The sequence below is a fragment of the Cydia pomonella genome, chromosome 1, assembly GCF_033807575.1.
Source record: "Cydia pomonella isolate Wapato2018A chromosome 1, ilCydPomo1, whole genome shotgun sequence".
NCBI lineage: Eukaryota > Metazoa > Arthropoda > Insecta > Lepidoptera > Tortricidae > Cydia > Cydia pomonella.
In genome coordinates this window covers 49,616,556-49,631,872 of record NC_084703.1, presented here as the reverse complement: position 1 = coordinate 49,631,872, position 15,317 = coordinate 49,616,556, and the positions used below count along the sequence as shown (strand labels likewise).

Genomic DNA, 15,317 nt, shown 5'->3' with positions numbered 1-15,317 from the left:
AGGTTAAAAAATAAAGCAAATTACATTATCTGCGCTGGTGCCTCTTTTTAATTGAGAAAACACTTGTGCTCAGAGAGCACCGCTCTTCCACGCGGTTAATTTACAGTATCTTAGGTGTAGAAAGTATGTTAAACTATAGAAAAATTACAGATAACCACATCATTTACAAAACTTTCACAAGACATTATTATGATACAAGAGATGCATTGGGTACTTAATATAAAATACATACAAACCATATCTAAATGAGAACTTATCTAAACCAGAACTTATCGTTATCGTATCTAATTCTTCTAATCGGGCCGTGTGTCATAACAGCCGGCTGTGTAGCAAGGCGGTTGGGCGCGCGTTGAATGATACTCACTCGACCAAGACCAATCGAGAATTATTAGTAGCCAATAATACTGAAAGTAAGCGCGTAACTTTGTTTGTGAGTTTATGGGAAAATGATACTCTAACTTGAACTGTAAATTTAAATCTGTGCCAGTCAACCATAGGGACAATTATTACAATTAGTGCAGAGAGAGAAAAAGAAAACAATGAATGAAGTATCGTATCGTTGTATTGGATTGTAGCGTTATAAAGATAAGACAAGATAAAGATAGTTTATTATTCAAGTAGGCATATTACAATGTGCTTATGAACGTCAAATAAAGCTACACCGGCTCTAACCCGAGAAGATTTAAATCTCCCCTCAATTGGAGGAGGGCATCCCAATATGGACCGGCAAGAAACTCGGCGGGACACATCTTTTCAAGACGATATTTGTGCTTTTCCATAAAAAAAGGTTCTTACTTAAAAATTATCATTTTTTCAGTTCTGCATAATAGTAAAATAAATGAATAGATGTGTGTTTCAAGCGTACCTATACGTTAGGTATTTCTATATTAAAAATGTTGTAGATGTTTAAGTGTGTCTAAGAATGATATCAACATGTACGTGGACGCCGAGATCGAGCAGCTTAGCAGCAGTCATGTCGGCTGCCATGTTGATGGCGTGTGCCTAAACAACATCAGCTACGCAGACGACATGGTGCTGCTGGCGCCCTCGGTCGGCGCTCTCAGCAAGCTTGTAGCCATAGGCGAGTGCTATGCTTCCTCAAACGGTTTCATTTGCAACGGTTAGAAGAGCGAAATAATGGTTTTTAAGGCCGGTAACAAATGTCCCTCACATGTACCTCCAGTTCGACTCAATGGGACTGCTCTCGAGTCAGTAGGTTTAAATACCTAGGGTGTATTGTTACCGAGAACGAGAACGAGACGTCGACGACAACTTTTTGTTGCTGTATCTGTACGAAACATGGTTGCCTGTCTAGGCAGGGGGGGGGGGACAACTCCCCCGCCCCTGGAGCTCAATTTCTAACATACAATGTATACCCCTCTGCGGCATCAACATCAACTCCCCCCCCCCCCCCCCCCCGCTACCCCCCTGTTTCACTGGCTGGCTTCGCCCTTGGTACGAAATTATATCTTAACCTATATTACCGTCCCCCGCATTCAATGAAATGTGTATTGAATTACAGAAAAGAACAATATAATGTTTGTTTCCCTAATCAATAAAATAAATTTAGATGCGTATTATAAATTAATAAAATATGAACCTTTTAAACGCGATTATATCACGTGGGTCGAAAATCGATGATCTTTAAACAGTAAATAGTTTGTTTTAAGTTATAATATACTGGTTAACTATTTTAGGTGCGGTTATTTATAGTGAAATAAAAATTACCTACTGCAAATTCCATTATTTTTATTGTTTAGTAAATAACGTACCGAGTTCCGACTACACGTCTAGCGAGCTTTACCAAGGCGGAGTTTAAGCTGAAGCGTACCGAGTTCCGACGGGTTCCGCGTGCATCGCAGTCATAACATGTATATCTTACTTCTAACTTAGATTGAATAATAGTTAGATTTTAAGGTTCTAACTATGGGCCACAAGTTGTTGTGTTGTTGTTGTATGCGCATTTTTTTACCTTGAAAACAGGCTACCCTGAGTTTAATCTTTACTCTTGAGTCTAGTAACCTTCACTAATGCTCATCCCGATATTCTTCCAAATATTCGTCCACAAACTCTGGATAAGGAGCCCGAGTTTCAGTTCCTATTTTACAAAGATCCTTATAATATTTAGTTGACTTCTTGTGAATTGTTTCGGGTGAGTACTCTTTATCATCCATAGCAATCCTTTCTCCGCATTTCATGTCATCATATAAATGGTTTTCAGTAATAGCGGCTATTCCTAAGGGTAGAGGAAGGCCTCCCCTGTTCGCTATGTCTTCAACACGATTTCCACAAGTCCACGTTACTATTCCTATTAAATGTTTTCTCGAGTATTTCTTATACCAGATAACCAGGTGCCCCAGTCCGAAGTTGTAGCGATAACACGAGTCGTCGTTCCTGCGGTGTTCTTCCAGGGAACAGGAATGGATGCAGGGAACCCGGTAATCGGTAGAATTGTTCTCCACTGGGTATAACTTGTTGCAGATCGTGGTGCTGGCGTGCATATCCGACAGCTTGTACAGATCATGTGTTGATGGCGATTTATCCTAAAATCATTATAGGCGTTAACATCTAAAAAGCAAAATCGTAAATTTGGATTTGTTACTTATAGTTAGGCTTTTTAATGTCTTAGTACCTGGGCGACCGAGCTTTACTCGGTTATAGTATTTTATGCAACAGTTGTATAAGAAGGGTCAAAAAAGGCGAGTGGCGTGAGTTACAATGTGAGCCGGAGCCGTTTTTCTTTCGACGCAGAATATGGTCGCTAATTTCGTGTTGCCTGCCACTGTCCGTCTGATCCAGCGGGTTAAGAGGCGGACGGCTAGAAACGAGTGTTACGGGTTCGAATGTCGCCCGGTGACTAACTTTTTTTTTATAATATGTTCAAGTTTATATATAATTTTTTAATTCTTATTGTTTTAGACAAGTTTAATTTAGTAAAAAAAATTAGTTAAGATTATCACCACCATATTACAATAAATAGTTATTTCCTAGTCCTCTACTGTTATCTGTCATTTATGCATTCATTAACACGAATATAAGAACATACATAAAAGATTTCAAGAAAAGTCTATATTGTCTATTCCTCATAAAAGCTCTTGTGCTTTTATAAGCTATAACGTTACTGCGATTAATGGCTACCAACCTAACAAAACCAAAACGAATACAGTTTTAAACTAAGTGCATTGATGCCAACTTACAAAATATTCATTTGGTTGCATAGTAAAAATAATTACTTCATAAGTCAGAAACACGCATGTGACACCCGTAATATAGCAACACCCATAGACTACGAAGACCGCTTAGCGTTGCTTGTTAGTCTCCGTAGGCTACGGTGGCCAAAATTGAGAAAAAACAGTCCAAAAAATTAATTTAGCAAGTAGCAAGTACCAGGGTCTCATGAGTTACGAGGAGGTGTCGCCGACCGGCCGGCCGCGGCCCGGGGCGGGCCGGGCGCGTAACAAGGTATGCTCGTGCGTCTTGGCTATATACTTTTGCTGTAATTTGTTTACCTAAATTAAGATTTATTTTTGTTGACTCGTAGGAAAAATATTGTATGCAACGTTGTATAAGTAGGTCAAAAAATTCTCGTGGCGTATTCCTTTACAATGTTCGCCTACGCCTTCGGCTCCGGCTCACATTGTAACTCACGCCACTCGCCTTTTTTGACCCTTCTTATACAACTGTTGCATAAAATACTATAATATGGGCCTTGTTGATTGATTTAAACGATTAAAATTTCAATATTTAAATAAAAATGCTACCGTAATACCGCATCAAAATATCAAATTGTGCCCAAAATAAAATGGCAGAATATCGGATGGGGCTTCTTTTTTATTAAAAATTAGCGTTTAACTGCATTTCAGTGGTAATATCTTAACTTTTGTCCTATTAACGATTATTTTAACAGTCTGCTTAAATTAAAAACGATAATATTGGATAATATGGCAGTCTTTCATGTAGGTAATTTGAGATTTAAATAGATATTATGACATTAATGAAGTTCTGGCATTTAATGAAGGCGTAGTATACTGTAAAATATTCTATTGTATGCCAGCATACTGAGATGGAATGAGCTGTATTATGGCGAGCGGGCGGGCGGTAATGATATTTTTTTAATTTCAATATGGCCATGGGCATATTTTTTAATTATGTCGCTGATTCATACGAACCAACAGGCCGGCTCCTTCTTTGTCCAAAGACTGAACCTGGCAGTACAAAGGGACAACGCTGCCAACATCCTAAGAAGAATTCCAGAAGCGGGTAGCTTTGGGGAGGTATATTAAGTTATTATTCTTAGTGTTAAAAAATAGGGGTGATTTGTTTTTCACATTTAAGTAGGTTCGATTCCCAGATGAAGCAAGTAATTCTTAGAAAATTAAATGCAGAATTACTTACTTTCAAAAATAACGTAAAGTCTTATTTCAGCAAAATATCCTATCTACGATATTTAAGGTACTTTCCCTTGATGTCCCATGGTCTTGGGACGCCCTGTATATTTTAGATGCCATATACCTCTCTAAGATTTTATTTTAATTTAAAATGTAAACTTATTTTAAATAATATGTAAACAATGTAAACATAGAAAACTCGGTTATAAAAACCGGACATGTGCGAGTCGGTCTCGCCCACCAAGAATTCCGTAGAAATTTTACTTATTTTATTACAAATTTATAGTTTTGAGATCCCTGTACTTGTTCGTGTAAGACGATATTACTTGCCACATTGCATAGTTTTAAGCCGACGAGAAGTTCTTCAATTACTCTATAAACTGAAGAGCGTCGAAATGTACGTTCTTTGCGGCATAAACGACCGTATCTTTTTTCATGTCAACTTAGGTGTTTGATTTTTTGACGGCTTCAAAGGACTGTAGACCTAAGAATTAGGTTTTAATTGTACATTAAATGTGTGTGAGGCTACGGTGACAGCTGGCTTAGACTCCATCTTTAGGAATATTATGACGATCGGTTTGGCCTAATGGGTAGTGACCCTGCCTACGAAGCTGATGGTCCCGGGTTCAAGTCCTGGTAAGGGCATTTGTTCGTGTGATGAGCATGGATATTTGTTCCTGAGTCATGGGTGTTTTCTATGTATTTAAGTATTTATACATATTTATATATAATATATACCGTTGTCTAAGTACCCTCAACACAAGCCTTATTGAGCTTACTGTGGGACTTAGTCAATTTGTGTAATAATGTCCTATAATATTTATTGATTTATTTATTATATCTATGGTTCAGCCACTGTCGTCCTTTCTCTACCATCCATAACAGTAAACTTACCGACGTAATGTATCCCACTACAGCGACACTATCTCCGCGCAGGTTGTCATCGAACCAGTCGAAGGACGGGCTGTCTTCGGGACGCAGCTTGAAGGTGCGGGCGAACGTATGGAAATAATCAAATTGTTTCGGATAATAGGTCACAATCAACCCGGTGTCGTCAAACATTTGCTTGCTTGCTCTGGTTGGCAAAATAAATGCTTTTGTGGGTAATCTCTCTCCACGGTAGACCACTGTTGTATACTGTACTTTAGCACTAGAACAGAGCGGGTTGCTAATAAGAATAAGAATCGTTTATTGTCACATACAGGTACACAGGAAAATAAAGCTACATAATCAGACATAGAAGTTTTTGTGGCACAACTCGTTTGACAAAATGAAACATCGATAAATCTGTTATCGATAAGTCAGTCATAGATTAATAATTAAAAGGTGTAACTTCTACTTGCTGTAAATTACCGAGAAATAACATGAATGAAAATCAATTACAAATCGGTACATCATTTCTTACAAAATTATTTCTTTTTGTTACAAAATTACAACATAAGTTTGAACCAGTCCAATTAGGTTGTGGAACAAAAGGTGGTTGCGAGGCTGCTGTTCATGCGCTTCGCACATTCCTCAGCAACGATCAATGCCAAGTTGTATTAAAGATTGACATCAAAAATGCATTTAACTCTGTGAATAGAGACACCCTGCTGGCTGAAATCAGGAATAACATTCCAGAGCTTTATAATTACCTCCTTCATTGTTATGCTGATCCTTCAAAATTAATGTACCGCAGTCATGAAATCTCATCAGAAGTTGGATGCCAGCAGGGTGATCCCTTAGGGCCGGCTATCTTTTGTTTAGCAATCAACCCTATCATTCAAAATTTATCTTCTGATTTCAACGTCTGGTACTTGGACGATGGCACTTTAGGAGGCAACTTGGAAACAGTTCTATCAGATCTTTCCATCCTTAAGTCTAAGTTCGAGTCCATAGGCCTAGATCTGAACTGTAATAAATGTGAACTATTCATTCACAATTCTACACTAAATCACTCGGACGTAACTAGGAAATTTAATACTATAACGCCTAACGTAACCACTGTTACGAGAGACTCCCTTAGCCTTCTGGGGACTCCAATTTTTGAGAGTTATTTTTCTACTTTTATCAGTAACACCGTTTCCAAATTTCAAAATTACGCCGATCGTCTTTTAGAAATCAGCCCCCATTCGGCCCTCGTTATTCTTAAGTTTTGCCTTTTTGTTCCAAAGTTAACGTATATGCTTCGCTGCAGCCCATTTTGGAAACAACCAAATTTGTTGCTGCCTGTAGACTCCTTAGTCAAGATTAACATAGAGCGCATTCTTAATTTAAAGCTCTCCGATCAATCATGGGTACAAGCGTCTCTACCCGTTCGGTATGGCGGATTGGGGTTACGCAGAATTTCTAGCGTATCACTGCCGGCATTTCTATCATCTGTTCACAGCTCTGCTGATCTCATAGGAAAAATCCTAAGGGCTTTACCCACAAACTTTGAGATCTCAGACCTGGACGATGCTAGAAATGCCTGGCTGTCTGCCTGCCCGGGACATGACCCTCCATACAATCTAAAATCACAGAGGAGCTGGGACGATGCTTTATCGAAAATAACATATACCACATGTCTAGATAACAGTGAAGGAGCTGAACGAGCTCGTTTGATAGCAGTTGGTTGTAGGGAGGCTGGCCACTGGCTCAACGCATATCCCTCTCCCAATACTGGCACTCATCTAGATGGAAACACCCTCCGTGTTGCAGTTGGGCTGCGCCTGGGGGTATCAATCTGTGCACCGCATAAATGCCACTGTGGGAGTGACGTGGACGAGCGGGGGCGTCATGGTCTGTCTTGCCAGCGAAGCGCGGGGCGATTGTCACGTCACGCCGCGCTCAACGACATTATCCGCAGGTCTCTTGTCACCGTCAACGTGCCTGCGATACTTGAGCCGGCCGGTATAGCCCGGGACGATGGCAAGAGACCTGATGGTATGTCACTGATACCGTGGAGGATGGGACGAGTGTTGGTGTGGGACGCGACCTGCGTGGACACACTGGCACCGTCTCACCTTCACGGTACTACAAAGAAAGCGGGTGCGGCTGCCGAGGCTGCCGAGACCCTCAAAAGGAGGAAATACAGGGGTCTCGACGCCAATTATAACTTTGCTCCTTTCGGTGTCGAGACCCTCGGTCCGTGGGGCCCGGGAGCTCAGAGCATTTTTAATGATTTGGCCAAACGGCTGGTTGACGTTACAGGGGACAAAAGAGCTGGCAGCTTCCTCGGTCAACGAATAAGCGTTGCGATTCAGCGAGGAAATGCTGCCAGTATCTTTGGCACTATGCCCCAGGGGCCCTCTTTAGATATAGATTTTTAGTTTTTAATTAGTTTAAGTTTCTATTGTACTTTTATTCACATTTTATTATCGTTATTGCTAAATTGTGTTAACAAATTTCTTATTATCTACATATATTTAGCACTTAAAAATAAAATTGTAAACTGTAGTATACAATGCCAAAAGAATAGAAAATACCAATATATCAAAGAAGATATCGAACGTGTTGTATATTTCGCGATTGTTATCTTCTCATACAATATAAAAATATCGTTATGGTATTTTTTTATTATTATAGAACACAATGCAAGTTTACAGTGTCAGACCAATTCACTTACATGCTAGGAAAACATAAATTATCAAGAATAATAAATTAATAAAGCTGAATCAAAGACATACAAAATAGTATTGGGCAAAGGGTTCCAGTCTCAGCGTGTGCGGAGCCGACATGCCCGGCGCTGGTTTTCAGACCGATCCCAGGACTAAGGACGGTCGGAGAATATATTTACATAGAAAATTATTAATATTAAGGAACCTAAAGGGAAGGAAACTTGCTGGAATTATTAGACTGCTGGAGATAATTTGCGTCATTAATTTGATTATTGGTTCCAGAGATCGGATCGGTTTATTTTATACTCCAAATGTAGGACTCAGTTGTGTTTTGAATAACGACTTCGCTATTATTAGGGTGCCCAATTATAAATGAAATAATTAACAAAGAACGAAAAAATACCGTTTTCGTTCCCATACAAAAAATACCGGTTTTCTATCCCTGGCTGGTTCAACTCATAAAATATTCCTACTTTTTTTAAGACAAGACAAGACAATTTTATAATTTTACTCATTCCAATCTTTTTCTTCGTGAATGTCCCATTTACTATTGTTAAAGTAAACGACCAGAATTTGTTCCATATTTTCGGGTAAAATTAAGGGAGTAAAATTATAAAATTGTCTTGTCTTGTCTTAAAAACGAAGAAGAGTACATTGAGTTATTATTAATTTTTTTTTACTCTTAATAAAAAAAATATTTTTTCAAGCAAACCCTTGAGTGATCACTAGTATATAGAACTAGCATCGATAGTTCAGTTTATCGATACAGGAACTCCCTACTTGTCAAACAATTTTGCCTCACGGATTCCTATGTCTGGTCATGTAGTTAAAAACATCAGAAACCAACTCCTTTTTATGCACAGATAATTCATTGCGTATTCTTTTTTGGAAACTGAGTACCTTATTTTACCCTTTTCAGTCGCTTCCGCCAAATTTGCTGGTTGCTTTAGTAATCATGGCCGGAAGTGAGATATTCAAGATGGCGGCCAATATTAAAGTAGCGCTTAGCTCGCACGGGCAGTGAATAAATTACGAGTATTATGACAAGTGTTGCTGCAGAGAGGTATGGGCATAAGAGAGGTATGGGCATTGTGAATGTCATCTCGCTCTGTGTGGTAGGGCACAGCACAGCGGATGTCATTCCAGATCTAGAGCAGAGCCCAACTGGGGAAGTACCTCCACCTTACAGAAAATCGCAGCCATATAACACTAGACCCTACTCATAGTGTTGTGTTCCTGCCGGTGAGTAAGGTTGCCAGAGCTCAACGAGGGTGGGAGGGTGTTAGGGTCGGCAACGCGCATGTAACTCCTGGAGTCTCTCTGGAGTTGCAGGCGTGCATAGGCTACGGATACTGCTTACGTAGTATAAAAATAAATGCAGGTCTGCCTGAGTTCACAATATTAGTCCGCGAGCCACGAACAGATTTCCATGACCAATCGCCTCCTGGGCGAAAATTGGTATAGTGCAACCGTCGTGAACGTCAGCTGCCGCTCTGTTGGTAGATTGAGGAATGGCAGCCACCGAAACACGTAAAAAAATTAGTCATCCCCTTCCGTTTGATACTTTGTCAGATGGTAGTTCAGATGCTATTGTTAATTAAAAAAATCGTCAGTCGGTTATGTCATGTATACGTATGTCAGGTGGTAAGAACGTCAGCTGGTTGCATAAAAATGTAAAAAATAAGCGCTTTCCTTTTTAAGGTTCCATAGTCAACTAGGAACCCTTATAGTTTCGCCATGTCCGTCTGTCTGTCTGTCTGTCTGTCCGAGGCTTTGCTCCGTGGTCGTTAGTGCTAGAAAGCTAAAATTTGGCATCGATATATAAATCAATAAAGCCGACAAAGACGTAGAATAAAATATAAAAACGTAAAGTGCGGGTGATGTTTTTTTTTGCTTCATCCCTACAGTGTGGGATATCGTTTGAAAGGTCTTTCAAAGCTAATATGGGTCTTTAACAAATATTTTTGATAAAGTGAATATATTCGGATATAATCGTTCCAAAAGATAAAAAAATGTGTCCCCGCTCTAACTTTTGAACCACACGTCAAAAAAATATGAAAAAATCGTGGAAGTAGAGCTTAAGAAAGCCATTAAATGAAAACTATAGCGGACATGATCAGTTTAGCTGATTTTGAGTTATCGCAAAAAGTTTCCCCTTCATAGTAAAAAGACGTACAGTTCATCCACAGTTCATCCCTTGGTTAATAATCTACTATACTTTAAGCTCCAGTTTAGCTTATTGTGACAGAAGAGTAACTACGGAACCCTACTCTGAGCATGGCCCGATATGCTCTTAGCCGATTTATTAAAATTATGAGCGTTCGAAATAAACGGTAACGCAATTTACACATACATACCTATACATACATATATTTACATACTTTGCGGACATAAATGCGTATTTTTTACAGACACATGTCATCAATTATTGGTCTTTCAACCGCGATAAAAACGGCTGACTGTTTTTTTTAATTCATGATAAACTATCATGTGACAAAGTATCAGTCGGGAGGCGATGACTGACAATATATGCTCCAACCCGCGGTCTATATTATTATGGCCTAAATGCAGGACAAAGGGTGACATTTTAGTGGCGTGGCGATCACTGCTAATTGTAAGGTACCGTAAAACTACCCAACTATAGTCCAATACTGCAACTATGGTCCACAAGTTCAAAAGCAAATTAAGTATCTATACCAATGTTCCTTTTGGTTTACTCCTAGTTTTACCTTCCATTTATAAACATACTTTGCCTTAGAACTACAAAAATATAGTAAAATACACACCTGCACGAGAAAAATTGAGTTTATTTGTGGACCATAGTTGTGTGGGTTCCTTCGAGTGGTCACCAATGTGGGTTCCTTCGAGTGGTTATTATAATAGAAACCCACGAGCAAGATTGCATTTATTTATTGGATAACTAATCACAAAGAACGATCTTGGTACAATAATAACAATATCACTCGCGTCGGTTCGGTACGTATATCGCACTCGCGAGAGCGGCGAGCGTAGGGACGAGAAGCGTGACCGCTCGCTAGAAGTGTCTGGCTCGCACTGGCTGCCGAGGCGGCGCGCGCGCGGCGCTCGTAGGCGATTCCCGGAAACTAGGGTTTGGCGAAGGGCCGCCGGTTTTAGTGATGGGAAACCGTGTCGAATATGAGCTCGCCTCAGTTGGGAGCTTTGGACTATAGTTGGGTAGTTTTACGGTATACGAGACTCACGTGGCGATACACCTAGCAGCTGTAAGGAACACTGAATTCTTGACCAAGGCCGCCGTGCATATCAATGGCGCCCAGACATGCGTCTCGTTCCAGAGGGCGTGTATCACCCGAGCTACATCATGCTTATAAAGTGAGTCTTCTGGAGGTAATAAATCGGCTCCTTTTTGCTCCATTGCCGGCACTGGACAAAAATCTGGAACGATTATACCAATTAGAAATTCTGATGACCAATTTTATAAGATTGTGAAACCTGTCTTGAATAATTGAGGGTTAAACTTGTATAAGTTGGTTGTATAATTTAATAATCATTGGTTCTTAAACATAGAATAATGTTTTGTTATTCGTTTTAATCGGAAACACAACCCGATAATTTATAATTATTATTTGTCTGGTAATAACATAGTACAGTCAGCATCAAAAGTAGCGGATCAAATAAGGTTTCAAAAGTATGTACCATTCTGTAACAGCTTAACAAAAAGTGATAGTTCTATATGTAGAACAATTAAGACTATAAATGACATACTTTTGAACGTACATTTGAGAGATTTATCTATATTTGGAAAAGTTATCCGTAATATCAGATACTTTTGGCACGTTGTTTCATCCGCTACTATTGATGCTGACTGTACGAGTATCTTCCATTAAGGACTTAGGTGTCACTATGGACTCGCAACTAAACCATAAGGAGCATACTGAGAATTTATGGAAACTTGCATATAAAAGGTTAGGAATAATTCTTCGTGTCGGACAGCCCTTCAAATGGCCAAATACTTATAAATGATTATTTTATTCTTTAATTAGGATTAATCTCGAATTCGGGAGGGTAATCTGGGCACCACAATACCAAGTCTATCTTGACCGTTTGGAGAGAATTCAAAACATTTACTTAAAATCGATAAGTTATAGAACAGGTACTTATTTTGTGAATGTATGTATGTATAAACTTTATTACACATAGAAATAAAACCACGAAAAACACAGTTATAGAGTAAATTAAACATATGAATGTATGGTGTCGTGAGTGAATTCAACGTATGGGGGCGCCGATTGCGCGTCGCGCTCCACGGTCGTCGGGCTACGCCCGACGCTTTTGATATGGGGGCGCCAGAGGCGCCCGGCATTGGATCGCACATAGATCGTTGAATTTAATTAAATTAATTTTATAATGAATGATTTTTTTGTAATTTTTGAAGATGGCACTGTAGACGCCCGGCAAGGAATAACGTACGCCAGGCTACGCCTAAGTCTTTTAGCATGAGGGCGCCGAAAGCGCCCGGCATTGAATCGCGTGCAGCACGCCACGTAGTCTGCAAAACTACATACATTTTTGTACTGTGTACGTCGGGCTACGTACGCGAGGGCGCCAAGGGAGAGGAGAAATAATTATCTGCCATCACAATTTCCATAAACATAAGATTTAGATGTAACGCTTTATTAGGTCGGCAGATCTATACATTACGTGGAACTACTAAAAGTGAGTGTACCATAGAGTTTCCACACGCGTATGTACGCTCGTGAGGAATATAGAACATACGTAATGCGACGAAGTTAAATACACGTTTTAAGGTCAGTTATATATTATATAAAGAAGAACTTAATACAGAAATATAAATAGCAAATTAACTTACAAGTATTGTCCAAATTTACCGGCCGATCGCCGCTCTGTCCTTGCCGCCCGAGATGAGAGAAAGGTTCTCGGTTCCGCACACGGCCACCCAGAAAGCTGGCTTTTTTCCTTTGGTAGACATATGCGTTACATGTTACCGTAAGTAACACCCAAAAGTATATAAGCATTTCTAGATTCAATAGGTATTTTATTTAAAAAAAAACTGTTTTAAGTTGGTGTACGTTTTTTTGGTAACGAAATGAGATTGCTTGCAGTCTTTTTATATTATTGCTGTTAACTTTTTTCTAGATTGAATGTTGGACAATAAAACTGCTTCATTATATTGCGACATTCGAAGTTTATAGCAAAAACTCCATATAAGAAATGTGTAGAGGTTTTCGAATAAGCATAAAACGCGGGCGGCCTCATAACTCCGGACCAAACATGAGCGCTGCGCGCTGGTGCAAGAGTAGCGCCGTCGACAAGTGGATGTTGCCAGCCGACCCGCGCGAGAAAGGGACGTTTGCAAGAGAGATCTGGAAATTAACACATTCAAAGTATCACACTTATCTCCAATGGGATTATTATGACGTAGACAATATAGAATGACGTAGAGACCTTACCTGGTTACCGGGCACCTGCCATAATAATGTTTTCACTGCATACAACCCGAGTTGACACGGTGGCTGTTAACAGCCACTGGGTAGAAAGCGGCGCACACCTCACACTGGTGTTGCTCCTGGGCGTCTTTACGATGGCAGTTTCAGAAGCCCATCTTTATTCTAGTCAGCGGCGAGTGACCGCCTGCCTCGATAACGTGTACTAACATCGTTATGGCAGGTGTCCAGACCTCTCAGCAATAGCCCTTTATTTTGACCAGCCAAACTTCAACACCATAACTGGCACTCTTCTCCATTGTATCTACAATAGCCCCTAAGCCAGCTGGGACCAATTTACGGGTACGGGGTTTGTACGCATGAATGGGTTCTAGCTGGGTGTATTACATAAAATCGAATTTGTCTTAAAGGGAGTCATCGTATTGACTTCGGCTCGGCGCACGCCTACAAAGGTCCGGAACACCATTGTTCCGGTCGTGGACCCAGCCATACAATAATACTAGGTCTCAGATGTTAAGTAGGATATCCAGAAGAATGTGTAGATCATACTGAGCAACTTTTACTATGGGACCAACCTCGAAATCGTAAAAAAAATTGACTGTTCCTATACAAGATATATCAACATAAGCCAGCCAAAATGTACGGGACTCTCAGTGGCTGGTGTAACACATTGTATAGGTAGTACGTATTATTTCCTTATGAAGAATGACCGATTACGGATTAGGTACTTTTCCTCGACAGTTTTAAAGTGATATCTAAAACTAAGCACTTAACGAGTGGCAAGCATAAAATACCCCAAAGAGTGGAAGGATCCAACATTTTCCGACGTTCACTCGTGTTTATCCGCATGTACTTATCACCTTATTGTTATTTCAGAGCCAGCGCCGAGTTCACGACTTTAATGTACGATTACCGACAAATAGGCGTGAAAGCGTTTACTTTCCCGGTGAAACCATCAAAATAAATGTTTGATAACGTTGGGCTGATCGTTACCTGGGCCCCGTGGCGGAATAAAAGTATAGAGTATGAATTTATCGCACTCCCGAAAAATCCACGACCGAATTTTTTTCGAAAACTTGGTCGACACCATGGCAAAGCAAGGTTTTTTGACATTGGACTGGTAAAAATAGTAATGTTTGGTTGCCTTTGAATCAAAGTTAGTCAAACGACACCGAACGCCTTCATGGCAAACACTTAAAATAAGAAACAAAATTAATACTTTGTTTTTTCAATCAATGATTTATTTACTACTCATTATATAATCGTTACTTTTATATCTTAGGAAGAGTCGCCGGGGACTCATAAGCAAAACAAGCTGGAAATTTTGCACGCGAGCAACAGAGTCTGCAACGAGATCTACCCAATGGTGAGGAACTCTAAAGATTACTGGGCGCCCTGCGTCCATTCCTGTGGCCCCGAAGAACACGACATGAACAGCGAGACTTGCCGCCGCTACCTGCTCGGACTGGGGCACATGGTTGTCGACGAACAGACCAACGAACTGATCGGTATAGTCACGTGGACGTGCGCCAACAGTGCTCCAGAGAGACTTAATAGAAAAGGTCTGACAATCCCTCTTGGGGTAGCGGTGCCTAACAGGAAGACGACGTTAGATATATATGTAAACTGTATTGTTACTTGTATGATAAGCGAAGATAATATGCATGGGTATTATAGGAAAGTGCGTGTCGATATGTATTCATATTAATACTAACAATAATCAGAACCATAGAGAAATAATTAAGAAAAGGTGGCTGATCTGTGTGAAATAAGATCTTCGGAAGATGAGGAAGTATACCAACTGGAGGAAGGTTGCCAAGGATCGCGACAACTTGAGGAAAATAGTGGAGGAGGCCAAGACCCACAAATTGTTGTAGCGCCATCGGAAATAATTAGGCTTAGAGTGT

The 15,317-nt window shown here is 40.1% G+C and overlaps 1 protein-coding gene across 1 annotated transcript; it reads right to left on the bottom strand.

Annotated features, from left to right (window-relative positions):
* Positions 1-1,732: 1,732 nt before the first annotated feature.
* LOC133525863 (uncharacterized) lies at positions 1,733-13,589 on the bottom strand. The gene is made up of 4 exons (XM_061862269.1): positions 12,816-13,589; positions 11,188-11,380; positions 5,283-5,538; positions 1,733-2,543 (listed from the first exon to the last, which is right to left on the bottom strand). The coding sequence occupies exons 1-4, from the start codon at positions 12,979-12,981 to the stop codon at positions 2,028-2,030; spliced, it is 1,131 nt and encodes a 376-aa protein (XP_061718253.1). The 5' UTR covers positions 12,982-13,589; the 3' UTR covers positions 1,733-2,027.
* Positions 13,590-15,317: the final 1,728 nt, after the last annotated feature.